General features: G+C 40.4%; 1 protein-coding gene across 1 annotated transcript in view; it reads left to right on the top strand.

Moving 5' to 3' along the window:
- DST (dystonin) overlaps nt 1-14,791 on the top strand; it is a 438,404-nt gene that overhangs the window by 232,960 nt on the left and 190,653 nt on the right. Inside the window, exon 9 of the mRNA XM_008161813.3 lies at nt 3,879-4,045. Coding sequence (XP_008160035.2) covers nt 3,879-4,045 — 167 coding nt within the window. The remainder of the gene's footprint in view (nt 1-3,878; nt 4,046-14,791) is intronic.

The raw sequence follows: 14,791 nt of genomic DNA, 5'->3' as shown, positions 1-14,791 counted from the left end.
GACAGTTGTGGGGGACCAGGCCAGCAGGGGAGGGCAGTTGGGAGGGACCAGGCCTACAAGGGAGGGCAGTTGCAGGGGACCAGGCCTGCAGGGGAGGGCAGTTATGGGCAACCAGGCCTGCAGGGGAGGGCAGTTGGGAGGGACCAGGTTGGCAGGGGAGGGCAGTTAGGGGTGACCAGGCTAGCAGGGGGAGGGCAGTTAGGGGCAATCGGGCAGGCAGGGGAACAGTTAGGTGTCGATCAGGCTGGCAGGGGAGTGGTTAGGGGGTGATCAGACTGGCAGGCAGAAGCAGTTAGGGGCAATCAGACAGGCAGGCAGGTCAGTCGGCAGCAGTCAAGGATTGTGAGAGGGATCCCAGATTGGAGAGGGTGCAGGCTGGGCTGAGGGACACAAATCCCCCCCCCCCCCACCCATGCATGAATTTTGTGCACTGGGCCTCTAGTATATTCAATTAAAAGGGGAAAAAAAGTACCTTACATCTCTACGTGGGGATTATCTTCAGCTAACTGGAAATAACAGGAGAATATGAAAGTGAGTGAGTGTTAGTAGTCTTTGATATATTAAAGATTCGTTCATAACATGCTTAAATAGGCATTTTTAAAGTATAGCCTTTTACATAGGGTATGCATGTGTAACACTAAATTTGTGTGTGTGTGTGTGTAACAATCCGAAATCCATCTATTGGAAACTTATTTAATAAGAGTATGTGATTTTCTCTTGGTTTGTATTCAGACTATTTTCAGACTTCTAAACGTTTCCTCCTTTGATATCGTTCCTCGGGTAAGATGCTGTTTAGCGATTGAACCTATTAAACTTAAATTGGTACCTTGCAGTTGAAATTTACCGACTTCCCTTGTTACTAGGTAATTACTTTTGTGACTGAACTGGCATGGAATGTTCCTGACCCAGGAGGAAGTACCCTCCCCCTTCCCAGCTATCTCCTTTTTCTTTATATAGCTGTAAATACCACCCATGTAGCTCCTGCATGGCAAGGTTCCCCCAGGCAGTTGATTTCATAACTTTTGAAGGTTAGGAGGGACTTGTGGAATTTTACCTAGAGCTTCAGCTTTTTCATTTGCAGTTTCTGAGGTTAGTTTCCCTGAGCCCTCCTGTTTATAGATTTTTATTATTTTGATGCAGCAAATTTAAGAGCTTTATCTTTTACTCCTCTTCACAGGGAGAGAATTGGGAGAACAATAGAGCCACGTTTGTGTTTCTCTCTTTGTCAAAAAGACCAATAATCAAAACAGTAAAATAGGTGACATGTCGAGCCTGCACTTACTACACGCCAGGCATTACACTGTGCTCACTTGTTGAATTCTCACAACACAGTGTCGTAATTATTACCATCATTCTTTCACAAGTGAGGGAACGGTTAAAGCAGCTAAGTCATTTGAACAAGTTAGTGGTGGAGATGGGATTTAAACTTACACAATGTGCTCGCAAGGTTCCTAGCATAATTTTAATCCAGAATATCAGTTGGTTGTTGGGCAGAAAAATATCGGTGATTTTTTGAGCTCTTTTTGTCCACATTAGAAAAAAAGACAGAGCCTTGGCGGTGTGGCTCTGTTGGTTGGAGCATCGTCCCGTGCATCAGAAAGTCATGGGTTTGATTCCTGGACAGAGCACATGCCTAGGTTGTGGGTTCGATCCCTGCTTGGGGTGCATTACGGGATGCGACTGACTGATGTTTCTCACATCAGAGTTTCTCTGTCTCTGTTTCTCTCTCTGTCCCACCCCTCTCTTTCTCTCTCGCTTCTCCTTCCTCCTTCTTTAGGAAATAAATTAGGAAAAAAGGAAAGACATCTCTTCTATAAATCCTATATAATGTGTTCACGAACCTAGTTCTTTTCCATGCTACTGATGTTAACACAGACCCCTAGGAAAGATGATTAAAATCTTGCTGCTTGTCCAGGAGCACGTCTCTGCTGTGGCTGTGAGTGGAGCTCCACGGGGGCGTAGCTGCCTCTGCTGAGTGCTGGAGAAAGACTGAGTGTGGCTGTCCTCTCCAGGTCCTGGTGGTAGGGGCTGCCAGGCTACTGTGACCTTCAACTGCTGCAGCCTCCTTGCCCCAGGTCCCTGGGTTGGCCACGCCTCTGGCTCTTGTGGCAGCTGGGAGAAATAAAGGGCTTCCTGTTGGAGCTTGGCATTGCCACGGTGACTAAAGGCTTTCTTTAGTTTTTTGTGTGTTTTTCAAATTCTCTGCTTTCAGTTGCTCGATTCTGCCTGTTTTGACCTCTGACTTCTGTGTTGTATATATAATGTCATAGTAACACTACACTGAAAAAAATCTTAAATATTATCTGCTTCTGCCTCCTACTTCCTCATTTATCGATGAAGAAGTTGACTCACACACATGACATGAATTATTCAAAGCCACGGGACTAGTGGCCAGGATAGAAGCCAATCTTGTGACTCCAGTGATTTTTTTTCTCCTGTTACTAAGTGACTTGTACCTCCCTATGTCTTGCTTCCAATCTCTTATTTGCTTGTCCTGATCCTGGCTTGCTGGCCTGTCTTCCTGATCCCTTGGCTTTGTGTCCTGCACTGGATGAGGGAACAGTTGTTTGTTGATGTTAATCCCAGCTTTGGAATTACTGTGTGACCCCTGCTAAAGTCTCTTGGTGCCTTAATATCATTATCAGCAGATTAAGGAGGAACCTTACCAAAGAGGTCCTTAAGAAAATGTAAATCACATGAGCTAGTGACCTGGTTTTTATTATTTAACTAGAGGCCCAGTGCATGATTTAATCATGCACGTGTAGGGTCCCCTAGGCCTAACCTGCCATCCAGGCCATATCCACTGCCCCACAAAGCCTAGCACGCTCTGCGGACACTGCTGGCAGCCTGCTCCCTGCTTTTGATGGCAGGGGGTCCGCTGGTGCTGGAGCGGACACACAGCTCCCCGCTTTCGATCGCTGGGGAGCTGTCTGTCTGTCCGCTGGTGCCGGAGCAGACAGACAGCCAGCTCCCCCGCTTTCGCTTTCAATTGCGGGGGAGCTGGCTGTCTGCCCGCTGGTGCCGGAGTGGACAGACAGCCAGCTCCCCCGCTTTCACTCCCCGCTTTTGATGGTCCGCAGCAGGACGTGGGCTCGCTGCCCCAGAGGCCCCTTCTGTGCCACAACACAGCCATGGTGCAGATGCTGAGATCGCGCCGCCACTGGCGATGCAAGCTCAGCATCCCGCCAGCCCAATCAGCCCCCCCGCCCCCCCCCCCGAGTCCTGCCCCCCCGTGCCTCCTGGCCAATCATGGCCATAGCGAAGGTACGGTCAATTTGCATATTTGTCTATTATTAGGTAGGATGGGAGAGAGTTTTAGAAAATTTAATGAAAGCAAAAATTATAGGGAAAACAATCAGGTGTTAAAGGTTTCATGTTGAGTAGGCTGAGCAAGGACTCATATGAAAATGAGAGAACCTTTAGGCCAAGTTGTTATGTAATGTAGTTCATTGGAGAGGTTACTGTCTTGCCATCTTTGCACAATACCTGTTGGATCAAATTCTGTGCTGCAGGTGGTAATGTAGATTATTTGTACGTTTTACTTTTGATCCATTTAAACTTGGAAAAACATTTGCTTGAGTTGTTTTAATAGATCTGATTAATCAAGAGGAATGTAGATTTCTTTTTAATGTGACATTTGGATATAACAAAAAAATTAGATGCTTAGGTTTAATCCAACTTTTTCAGTCTGTTAACTTATTTGAAACTCAGTTTCCCTAGATATAAATGGGGCAAATAGACCTAGCTTACAAGTGAGAGTTATGAGGATTAAGTAAAATAGCACTAGCGCACTAGCACACTGCTTGGTACATAGTAGGTTCTTTATCTGAGTTAGCTTCCTTCCTTCCTAATGATTGAACACTTTCCTTTTTGTTTAGATATCTGATATCCATGTTACTGGAGAGTCAGAGGATATGTCTGCGAAAGAGAGATTACTGCTCTGGACACAGCAGGCAACAGAGGGTTATGCTGGCATACGTTGCGAAAATTTCACTACCTGCTGGAGAGATGGAAAACTGTTCAATGCCATCATTCATAAATACAGGTATGGAATCTGTGGGACTTTTTTCCTTAGAGAAATATGAGCTTCTTTCATTTCCACATTTTAAAATAATCTTTTATTATTATAGAAGCAATACAGGTGCATGGCAGAAAATTAGAAAATACAGATGAGTAAAAGTAAAAACTTCACTTTTCCACCACTCAGAGATCTCCCCTCTTTGGTGTGCACACACAAACACACCCAGCTGTAATATGTCTGGATTGTGCCAGTAATCTAGCAGATAGTAAGCTCTGATATGTAGAATTTATAGGTAGGTGACCAAGTTTGTGTATATAGAGAACTGATGAGTAGTAAGGTAAGGGTTTAGTTCAGGCTTAGAACTCACAAATTTCCAAATTATAGTCTCCTAGTATAGTTACTCTAGTGAGTAGCTCGGTTTAACAGTGGCCAATTTTGGGGTGGTAAACACGTTTCTGGTGAGAATTAGTAACAACTAAGTCCATGTTAACACTTACCTAGCACTTACTAAGTCCCAGGCTCTATCCTAAGCAGTTTATATATATTAATTCACTTAATCCTCACCACAGCCCTAAGGGAATGTTGTCACCCACAGTTAATAGAAAGAAACTGAGACACAGAGTAAACCCTTGTTAAAAGTCACACAGCCAGCAAGGGGCCAACTTGGGATTCAGACCCAGGCACTCTGGCTCTTGAGTCCATGATTACCCTACCCTAATACGAAAAATCGATTGAATGGCCGAACAACAGGTTGCTATGACAGGCACTGACCACCAGGGGGCAGACGCTCAATGCAGAAGCTGGCTCATGGTTGGCGAGTGCAGTGGTGGTGGTGGGAGCCTCTCCTGCCTCCTCGGCAGTGCTGAGGACCTCTCGGCACTTTAAACTAATATGGTTTAGTGGAAAACATTACCATCTCCCGAGAGGTCCCGGACTGCGAGAGGGCGCAGGCTGGGCTGAGGGGACCCCTCTCCCCCCTCCCCCGCCCTCCCACCCGCTCTAACCCAGTGCACAAATGTCATGCATTGGGTATCTAGTTACCTTATAAGAAGCTAAATCCCTAGAAAACTATTGATTAAAAACTACATATTTCTTGATCTCAGTTATTTTTCTTAGTTTTTCAAAGGTTATATCCTGTTGTTGAAGAACTGAATATCTTCCTAAGTAGAATAAGCCTAAGCTATGACTCATGAAATCGACAAACATTTGATTACAATAAAAATAATAATTACATAGAACAGTTAACGTTTGGATAACTTTCTATGGGTTAGGTATTCTGTAAATGCTTTCCATATGTTATCTCATGCAAATCTCCCAACAGGAACTGTTATTATCTCACTTTTACAGATGAGGGACCTCAACAAGGCCACACTGCTAATAAGTTACAGAGCTAAGATTCTAATCCTGGTCTGTTTGACTTGAAATCCTATTCTCCGCCTCCCCTCCCTTTTTCCTTTCTTCCTTTTTTCACTCCCCTTCTTTTTTCTCCCTCTTTTCTGTTGGAAATTTTAATATCTGAATCTCCTATATATCCACACCCAAGAGCCCCTTTTAAACTATATTAGTCTGCTTCCTTTATGGAATAGCATTTCAATAGAGGTTGCTGAATTAAAAGGAAAAGCCAGGATCAACTTGCCTACACTTGCCCCAAATAAGATGCCAGATCTCCTTGAGTCACAGTGACAAGAGGGTTGAGTGATTTCAGATACTGTGATTATCACACTGCACTTCCCATGTGACTTAAAACGTGAGGCCATTTGAGGCCTGCGTAGCTGGGCACATTCTATACCTGAGATGATAAAATCTGGGTTTTTGAATAAAAATATTTGGATTGCAATACTTAAAGGATTTATGTCGTGATGCATTTTTGAGAGTGTGCTCTGCTCTCTTCTTTGAAGCCTTTGAGGTAGAAGTGAAACATTTAGGAGTTAGCTATCCTAAAATAATTGACTTTTAAAAACAATGGTCTCCAGGCTTATAAGTACAAACTGGTATAGGCATACTGTGCATTTTTCTCCAAAGTACTTAAGTAAGTCAATGTATATGTTCAAGATCCTAAAATTTCCCAGGGAAGTTTAATGATATAGAGCTTATATTGCTTAAGGAGAGAATGACTGTTATTTATTTTGAGCTTTTATTTTGTCAGTGTGATCATTTTAGAAAATTGTTTAACTTTGAATTTGATTTCCTAGTTTGTTTTGTTTTCCTTTGTTAGAATTATTGATTAAAACACTGAATATCCAGGTCTAACAGCTTATAAGAGTTCCTTGTTGCTGAAGTTTAGTTTAGTTACCTTGTGCCTCATAAAGTATTACTGTGGTGTTTTTTGTTTTGTTTTTTCACTACAAGGAACTTTTCATCTGGAGAACTGTATTTTAATTAAAGTCCTTGGGCCTTACTTTTTACTTGAAAAACAATTGCGTAATTTTCTTCTGGCATGTGTAAGAATTAAATGGATGTGGTTGAACTACACAGTTTTCACTATTGAATGGTTGAATGTCATGATTTACTCTAATGACAAAAGAGACAAAGTTATAAAGAATTGAAAAATCACTATAAGCAGATATTTGGATAATGGACAATAATAGTCACATTTAGAGAGTAGTGCACTATTTAACAGTTGCTTTTAATTGATAATTATTCCTGTAAGTTTTGTGATGTATTTGGATTTGCTATAGAAACATATCCACTTATTGGACTTTTTGGGTATTTTTAGATAAAAAGTTTTATGATTAATATGAATTTTATTTTACTTCCGGTACATGGGTTTTGTTTCTACTCAATTATCAAGTCTAACTACATGGAATACTTTGTTGAGAAGGATATTAAAAGGGAGTGAGGGCTTAGCAGGAGAGAACCTCATGATTGCTGCAGTGGATAGAAAGGGATTATAATGCCTCATGCAGCAAGTCTGTGTGCCCTAGATAGAATATGAAAGATTTCGCTGGAGATTAGAAGGAAAATAGATAATATTTGTCATCTAAAAGCAAACTGGTATTATTTGTAAATAGTGATTTAGTAAGATTTCTGTCTACAGATGTTCTAAAGATTTAGAAATATTGATCTGAAATGGGAACAGAGTAATAACACCCTTCAGATTTCATATTAATGTACATATTGTCCAAAGTTATTAATCACATACATTAATTTGGATTTTCTAGCATATTTTTATTGCTCCCATATAGAATATGATTTTTCAAAGTAGAAAGAATGTTAACCCCAGTGAATAGTACTTTAATAATATAGTTATTCTAAAGTATTCCATAGAAAAATTAATTTTCTAATATTTCTGTTTTTTGAAAGAACAATTATGTGAAATAAAAATGAAGAGGAATTTATAAGATGCTATTACTTTATAGATGCTATGCAATAGAAATGACTCATGAAGGTAAAAAGAAAGTAACTGTTACATAGTAGGTACCCCAGAAATATGTGCAGAATATTGACCACATACCAGTTTCTGACTAGCTGAGCTATGTTTTTTATGTGGCAGCTTTTAAAATGATTGAAGTCCTGTCTGTGAAATAGATGGCACTATTTCCATTTCATCCATTTATTAAATTAGCAAGTTATTTAAGCAGAGGCTCCTAAGGTAAATAACATGCTTAATATCACCTACCTTTTATTTTTATTTATTCATTGGAAGAAATTTTTGCAATTTATATCAGAGGTAAAATGCTAATACAAAGTGCTTTTGCAAATCAGTAAAATGACCAAGAAACCAATAAGAAATGTGAAAAGGATAGGATCAGGCAGTTCACAGAAAAGGAAAATTGTTATAAGGGAACACTTAGCATACATAAGAGCAAAATCACAACTGAACGGTTCTGTAGTTTTAGTATGTCACACTGTCCTAAAGAGAGTGAAGAGACTGTATTATACAGTGGGTAATAAGATGATAAACTAATATGGTTTAGTGGAAAACATTACAAGAGATAGTTGTATAGATTCTATTTAAAAAGGTCATTGATAATTGGGGAAAAAGGAGACATATATAAAACTTTAGACAATAAAAAATTATAAAATTAAAATAAAAAGGTCATTGATAAATACATTATGTTGTTCTATTAGTTGTCTTAGGAAATTCTGTACCTAATTTCTTCTAGGAATGTTTTTTTATGTTTAGTTTTCAATAGAAGAGGTTAAAATAATAAAAATACCATATATCTGTACTAGTTTCTCTTGTTTGTATAGTTTAAAATTTTTTTCAACATAGTTGGAACATTTTAATGTTTTTTTTTCCCACTAAAAACCACACTAGTAAGAGATCTTAGGTAAATAAGCCTCACTATTGCCCCTGGCCTTGATTTTCATTCAGAAGAATAACAAGGAAGACTGGATTTGATGGGCTTATATCAAAAGGATGTCACAAAAGCATTTGATAAGTAAGTAGCTTAAAAGCAAGAGAGGATGAAGTAGAATTAACTGAGAATCAATAGCCAAGGGGTTTAGGAGTATCCCCTAAACACTAGTAGATTAATGAGTTACCAAGGTTTAAGAGAGAGCGAGAGAATAAAATTCCACCATAGTCCACATTCTTCAGAGGTAGGTGTTACAAGCAGAGGGTTCAACGGATAGTTCTGTGCTCTTGTGTTTAAGTGTGCTCTGGCATCAGGAAAATGGACCTTTTTTTTCTGAGAGAAGTAAAGCTCTGTCTTCAAGCTTGAAGTTCAGCTCCTGACTTGTCTTACTTTATCAATCTCTCCAAGTGGGTATCATTGATGAAAGCCAAGTTCCGCAACAGCAGCACCCAGCATCTCTCAGTGTGAAAACATGTTTGCCTGAGCAGGCATGAACATGAATGCGGCCCACAGGCCAGAAGGTGTAGTACAAAGTGTGCAGTAGGGCCCGATGAACCTAAGGTGGCGATATGGAAAGATCTAAGTGTGTCAAGACTAAAATGCCTGGGGGTGGGGGGGTGTTTTGAAGAGAGATTATTTCTGTTTACTAGTTTCTGCTTGTCCTATTCGTTTTTAATTATCCCATTCATTTAATTAATTCTCCTCTGAAGGGCTCTGGCATTCTTTCCATAAGCATGTTTTTAAATACATCACCCAAGGAAGACTCCACATTTTTGAAATAGGTTGTATTCAGGAGCATGCCATTTGGATATTTTCTAATTAGGCAGCTAGGGATTTTTCACTTGTCTGAGTGTGTAGTTGGGAAGGTAGCAATTATTTTGTTCATTGTTTGCCTTTTGAATTAGAATTTAATGGGACCATCATATTTCATTATTTTAAATGTTTAAAGATGCTGTAATTGGGAAGGTGAGACTCTAAGGCTGTGGTCAGAATCTTGTTTAATAGTCTGACCCGGAGGCCTGTGATTCAGCCACATGCTTGGATTCAGCCACACCTTACAAGCTAAACTGGAGTGGACTGGTTTCATAGAGGGAGCAGGCCTCTTTAGGGTTTGAAATGTTCCCAGAGGAAGTTGGACTCTTGTTGTTGACTAGAGGATTCTTATCCCTCAGAGTCAGGTCTGCCCTCAGGCTGCAGAACCCAGAGGGAGTGTGTGTGTGTGTGTGTGTGTGTGTGTGTGTGTGTACACACATACAGGTTGGGCTCTGGTTTCTGTGGCCATGGGCTAGACACAGACAGAGTCTTGTAGATGATGCATTTTTAAAATGTCACAAGTATTTCAGTTTGTGAGGCAAAATCACATTGCTTACTTACCTTACCAAATAAACTCAAAACTGTTGAACTCTGAGAGCATAAATGGTTGACTTCTAAGCAGTATCACAATTTTAAATCCTCAGAGAGCTCACATGCACTCTTGTGGTGCGTCTGTATCCAAGTCAGCTGTATGAGTTTGTGGCCACATCCCGTGACCGTTTTTAGTGTATCTGTACATTTGTAAATACAATTTGGCAGATAGGGGAGATATCTACTTATATTACCTTCTTTCTGTGTTCTGGCCCTCTTGCTGAGATTAATTTATAGAAATTCTTTATAATACCAATTCTTCTATTATTATATGAAATAGTTCCTTATAGATATGAGGTAAGGAATAGCCAACATATTTTTTTGAGTCAGAAAACTGAACAAGTGACCCTGCCATGATAGGAAGATGGCTCACTTGGCTGTCCTCACCATGAAAGCCTGCTCAATTTTGTTTTCAGTTTCCACAGTTCAACTCTTTCTTATATCTGTGATTAAAAAAAAAATACCAGCCAACTGAAAATACATGAACAAATTAAGTAGAGTAAAAGGTATGTACAGAAATGTGATTCCCCCTCCTCCCAGATTCCTGAGGCAATTACTGTTAAATTTCTTCCATATTCTTCCAGAAATTTTCTATGCATATACAAATACCTATTCTTTTTGTGTGTGTGGGGGAGGGTCAATTTTATTGAGGTATAGTTTACATAAGCACACAATCTTGAAAACATGTATAATCTTTTCTAAAGCATAAATGAAAGCGTAGTATATGTTTTTTTACATTATTCTTTCCCCCCTTAATTTATTTTACACATTTTTTCATATTAGAACAAATAGATTTACCTTATTCTTTTAAATACTGCATAGTATTCTATTATATGGATGTAACATACTTTATTTAATAGCACCTTATTGATGGCCATTATGTTGTTTGCTATTTAAAAATGTTGCATTGGACTTTGTATGTGTCTTGTGCAGATGTGAGAATGTGTCTGTAGGATAAAGTCCTAGAAGTAGAATTGCTGGGCCAATTTTAAGACATATGTCTGAACTGTCTGCCAGAAGAGTTGTATTGAAATATATGCCTTCTATAGTATTTCCCTTCCCTGATGCCTTTAAGAAAGAAACAATTCCTTACTTTATTTGTTAATTGCATTCTAGCAATTTTAATTTACCCTTTGATTTTTCTTCCGCTTTTAAAGTATGTGCTAGAGCTGAAATTGTAGACCTGTGTTTCTCTGTGTATGGTATGCAAGCTATTCGTCTAAACATGTATGCATTAAGAGTTTACTGGGGTAAAGGGCAAATTAAGTTGGCAAACTGGGAGTGATCTCATAATTTTAACTGAAGATCAGCAGTAGGGGCTGTCTTGGGCTAACATATGAGAGTGCCTATCACAATGCCAGAGGTTTAGGAAGTGTGTAATGAAGGAGTACGCACACTATCAAAATCAGTGCTATTTTCTGTACTTACTAAAGTCGATGAGGCCATTATGGAGTTGATTGTTTGCAAAGTGAGTCATAGTTTATTAAGTATCTTTTAATTTCTGAGGTTGTGAGATATCAATCTTGAAGGACTAATAAAGCTTGCTATAAATGAGTTTCTCATTCTTTGCTTTCTCCCTGTTGTTAGTAGAGAGTTTGCAGAAAAAAATATTGGAAGAATATTTGAAATAAATTCAAGCATCTAGTTTTGAGAAAAAGGAAAATTACCTTCATAGCTGTGGCCACCTTGGAGTTCTTGGCTGTGTTTCTTTCAACAACATGTGCCCAAATATGAGCATAAAGGAATGCCTACACCCAGTTACACAACTGTGGGTGGGTCTCCTGCATGTTCATATTTATTTCGGGTGGGGAGGGGGAAAAAGGGAGGACTATATTACAAGTCCTTTTTCCCCCATGGGTGGGGTGGGGAGGTGAGATGCTTTTTGCACCAATAAGAACAGTCAGAATATGCTAAGCCCAAACATGATTTAACTCTAACAGTCATCTTCAGGAATTTGTTATGGCAACGCTCTGCCATCATAGCATAAATGAGGCAAATTTAATGAATATTTTAATTATGTGATTTATTGAAGGGCAGATGTTAAGTAACATATGTGGCTTCATGTATCTGTGTGTGAGTTGGTGAGTTGCGTTCTGGAGTTCAGAGGGTGTCTAAGGCTGATCTCTAGGTAAAAGGAGTGCTTTGTGTGTGAGTGTGTGTGTGAGTGAGTGTGTGTGTGTGTGTGTGTGTGTGTGTGTGTGTGTGTGTGTTTAACTTCCACGGAATCCTTTGCCATTCCTTGCAAGCTGCTGAGAGCATACTCATTGCCCGGGAAAGCCTGGCCCTGTAAGAGCCCAGCTGTCTGCTTTGTGTGTGCATGTTCCTACGCAGTGAAGCAGACCCGAGAACGTTAGACTTGAGGGGAGATGGGTGTCACTATAACTTCATGGTTACCAGCCTCAAGTGGTTCTGACAAGGCAGTCTTTTTCCATCCATCTTAATTCACCTTTTTGTCCCTCACCTCACTTTTGATGACTGATGATCTTCTCTCATCGCTAACTGATTTTCATTGTTAACTGATAATCTCAATTCCCTCAGAGACACTGAACCCATCCATGTAAAGCAAGCATGTCACACTCAAAGGCTCACATAGGCCAAATAAAGGAGGCATACAGCCCGTGGGCCATGAGTTTGACATGCTTGATGTAAAGTATTTCTTCTTGCTACCAAGGGACAAACTTCCCTTCATTTGCATCCACCCTGGCCCCTGTTAATAGAGCAGGCCTCTCTCCACCTATCCAAGACCTGTCCCCCAACTCCCATGTTCTGGATCCCATCTCAACCATTGCTCCCCAAACCTTCTTTCTCATTATATTAAATTTTTCTCTCTAAAGAGATCTTTCTGTTGGACTTTAATCTCATTTGGAACCTCTTTGTTAATAAAATAACGAACAGTAACTGCCTTATATTACTCCTTTCCTTAAAGCCAGAGTTGGTCTACATACTCAATTTTTATTTCTTTGCTCCATACTTATTCCTCAACCCATGCTAACCTGGTTTCTGGCACCATAACCCACCAAAAACACTTTTAGGCTTGTGACTTCTAGAGTGACTTCTGTGTGGCTAAATCCTGTGGACAATTTTCAGACCTTATCTTACTTCTCAGGATTTGATTTTCTTAAAATACTCTTTTTAAAAAAAATTTTTTTTTAGCTTTATAGAACGACACTCCCCTGTTTTTTCCTCCTGTTTTGTGGCCTGCTCCTGCTCAGTTCTCTCTGTAGACCACCTCTTTCCCATGAGGCCAGTGCAGTTTTCCTAGGTTTCCCTTTCACCTTTCTCTCTGTGTTGACTGTCACCCATGCCTATACCCCTTGTTGTTATAACCACTGTTATAATACTCCCTTCTGTGGATTTGACCTTCTTAATATGTCCCAGCCTTCTCCCCACTGCTACCACATTCTTTTGCTAGTCACCATGGCCCCCTGCCTGGATTCTGTGGGCATGCTTTCACCACTTTAAATTGCTTCTCCATCGGACCTCAGATCTGATAATTTTATCTCTTACAACTTTCCTTGATGCATTTTTTACAATTGTTATTAATCCTCACCCGAGGATATTTTTCCATTGATCTTTTAGGGAGAGTGGAAGAGAGAGGGAAAGACAGAGAGAAACATCGATGTGAGAGAAACACATCAATTGGTTGCTTGCTGCACGAGCCTGACCAGGGCCCGGGCCAGGGAGGATCCTGCAGCCAAGGTATGTGCCCTTGACTGGAATTGAACCTGGGACCCTTTGGTCTGCAGGCCAATGCTCTATCCACTGAGCCATGCCGGCTAGGGCCCTTGATGCATTTTATTGGTTTTCTATAGTTCTCGTAAAAATATTCAAAATCTTGGCAGAAGTTCATGAGATTCTACATCATCTTGGCCCCTGTCGCCCACCCAGCCTTCTCTCTCACCTGTCCCCTTGCTGCTGCTCCTCGCCCCTGCACTGGTCTCCTTATGCTCGTGCTCCCTCCAGGTACAGAGCACATGCACGCCTTTGCCCTCTACCTGGGTCTCTCCACCGGGTTTTCTCCTGGTTTACTCCCAAGCTTTCTTTGGAGTTTTGAGCTCTCCGTATACACAGTGCCTATGTTCTAAGTGCATCACAGCCGGGCACGTGGTAAATGCTTGTTAAATATTACGAAAATGAATAAACTTGCTAGTTTGTTGACTGGGAAGAATTATTTGTAATTGGCAACCAAAGCACCAAGTTCTGCCTTCTCTGACTGTATTTTCTTTACATTGTTTATATGCCAATAGATGGCTTTTTATAACCTGGCTACATTGCTTCTTATACTTCATTTCTCAAGTGCTTTCACATGAATCCTCTCTTGAGACCTTGGGCAAATCAGATAGGTTCTTCAAACCTTATGGCAGCAGCAGCCACAAATTCCCTTCCTCTACCCGGACACATTTCCAGTTGCTCCCTGGAATTCTAAAGGATACTTGGAACTCCTGGGGGTAATTGGAATTCTAAATGATACTTGGAATTCCTGATTTTCATTTTCTTGTGGAAGGTAATCGAGACACAAATTTCTGGATTAGCGAGCGTTCTAAGTTAAACAGAGAGCAAGTTAGGTCTAAATCAGCGGACACTTGAGTCACATCCTTTTACTTTTTCCGTGTCAATATAGCCTTTACTCTCAAATATGTAAAAATTACCTTACATTTTAAAAAAAAATGTGGTAAAATACACATAATGTAAAACTTATCATCCTAACCATTTTTGTGTCCAGTAAAGTGGCTTTAAGTACATTCACATTGGTGTGTAACTATCACCACCACCCATCTCCAGAACTCTTTTCATCCTGCAAAACTGAAGATAGTATATCCATTAAACAATAACTGCCCATTTTCCCCTTCCCCGGCCCCTAGCCACCACCGTTCCCCTTTCTATTGTCCTTTGCTTAATTGAGAAAGAGAATTGGTGCCCACTGTCCTTCCAGAGGGTCAGATACCTCAAATCACAGAGTCGAAGTGCTTTTGATTTGAAAAGCTGCGTCCAGACTTCATCATTTACAATGTATTCCAGAGTTGGACTAATGTGAAATGGCCCCCACCCCAGCCCTAAGTGTGCT

The sequence above is a fragment of the Eptesicus fuscus genome, chromosome 10 (assembly GCF_027574615.1).
Source record: "Eptesicus fuscus isolate TK198812 chromosome 10, DD_ASM_mEF_20220401, whole genome shotgun sequence".
NCBI classification, from domain to species: domain Eukaryota; kingdom Metazoa; phylum Chordata; class Mammalia; order Chiroptera; family Vespertilionidae; genus Eptesicus; species Eptesicus fuscus.
This window is presented reverse-complemented; position numbering and strand designations above follow the sequence as displayed.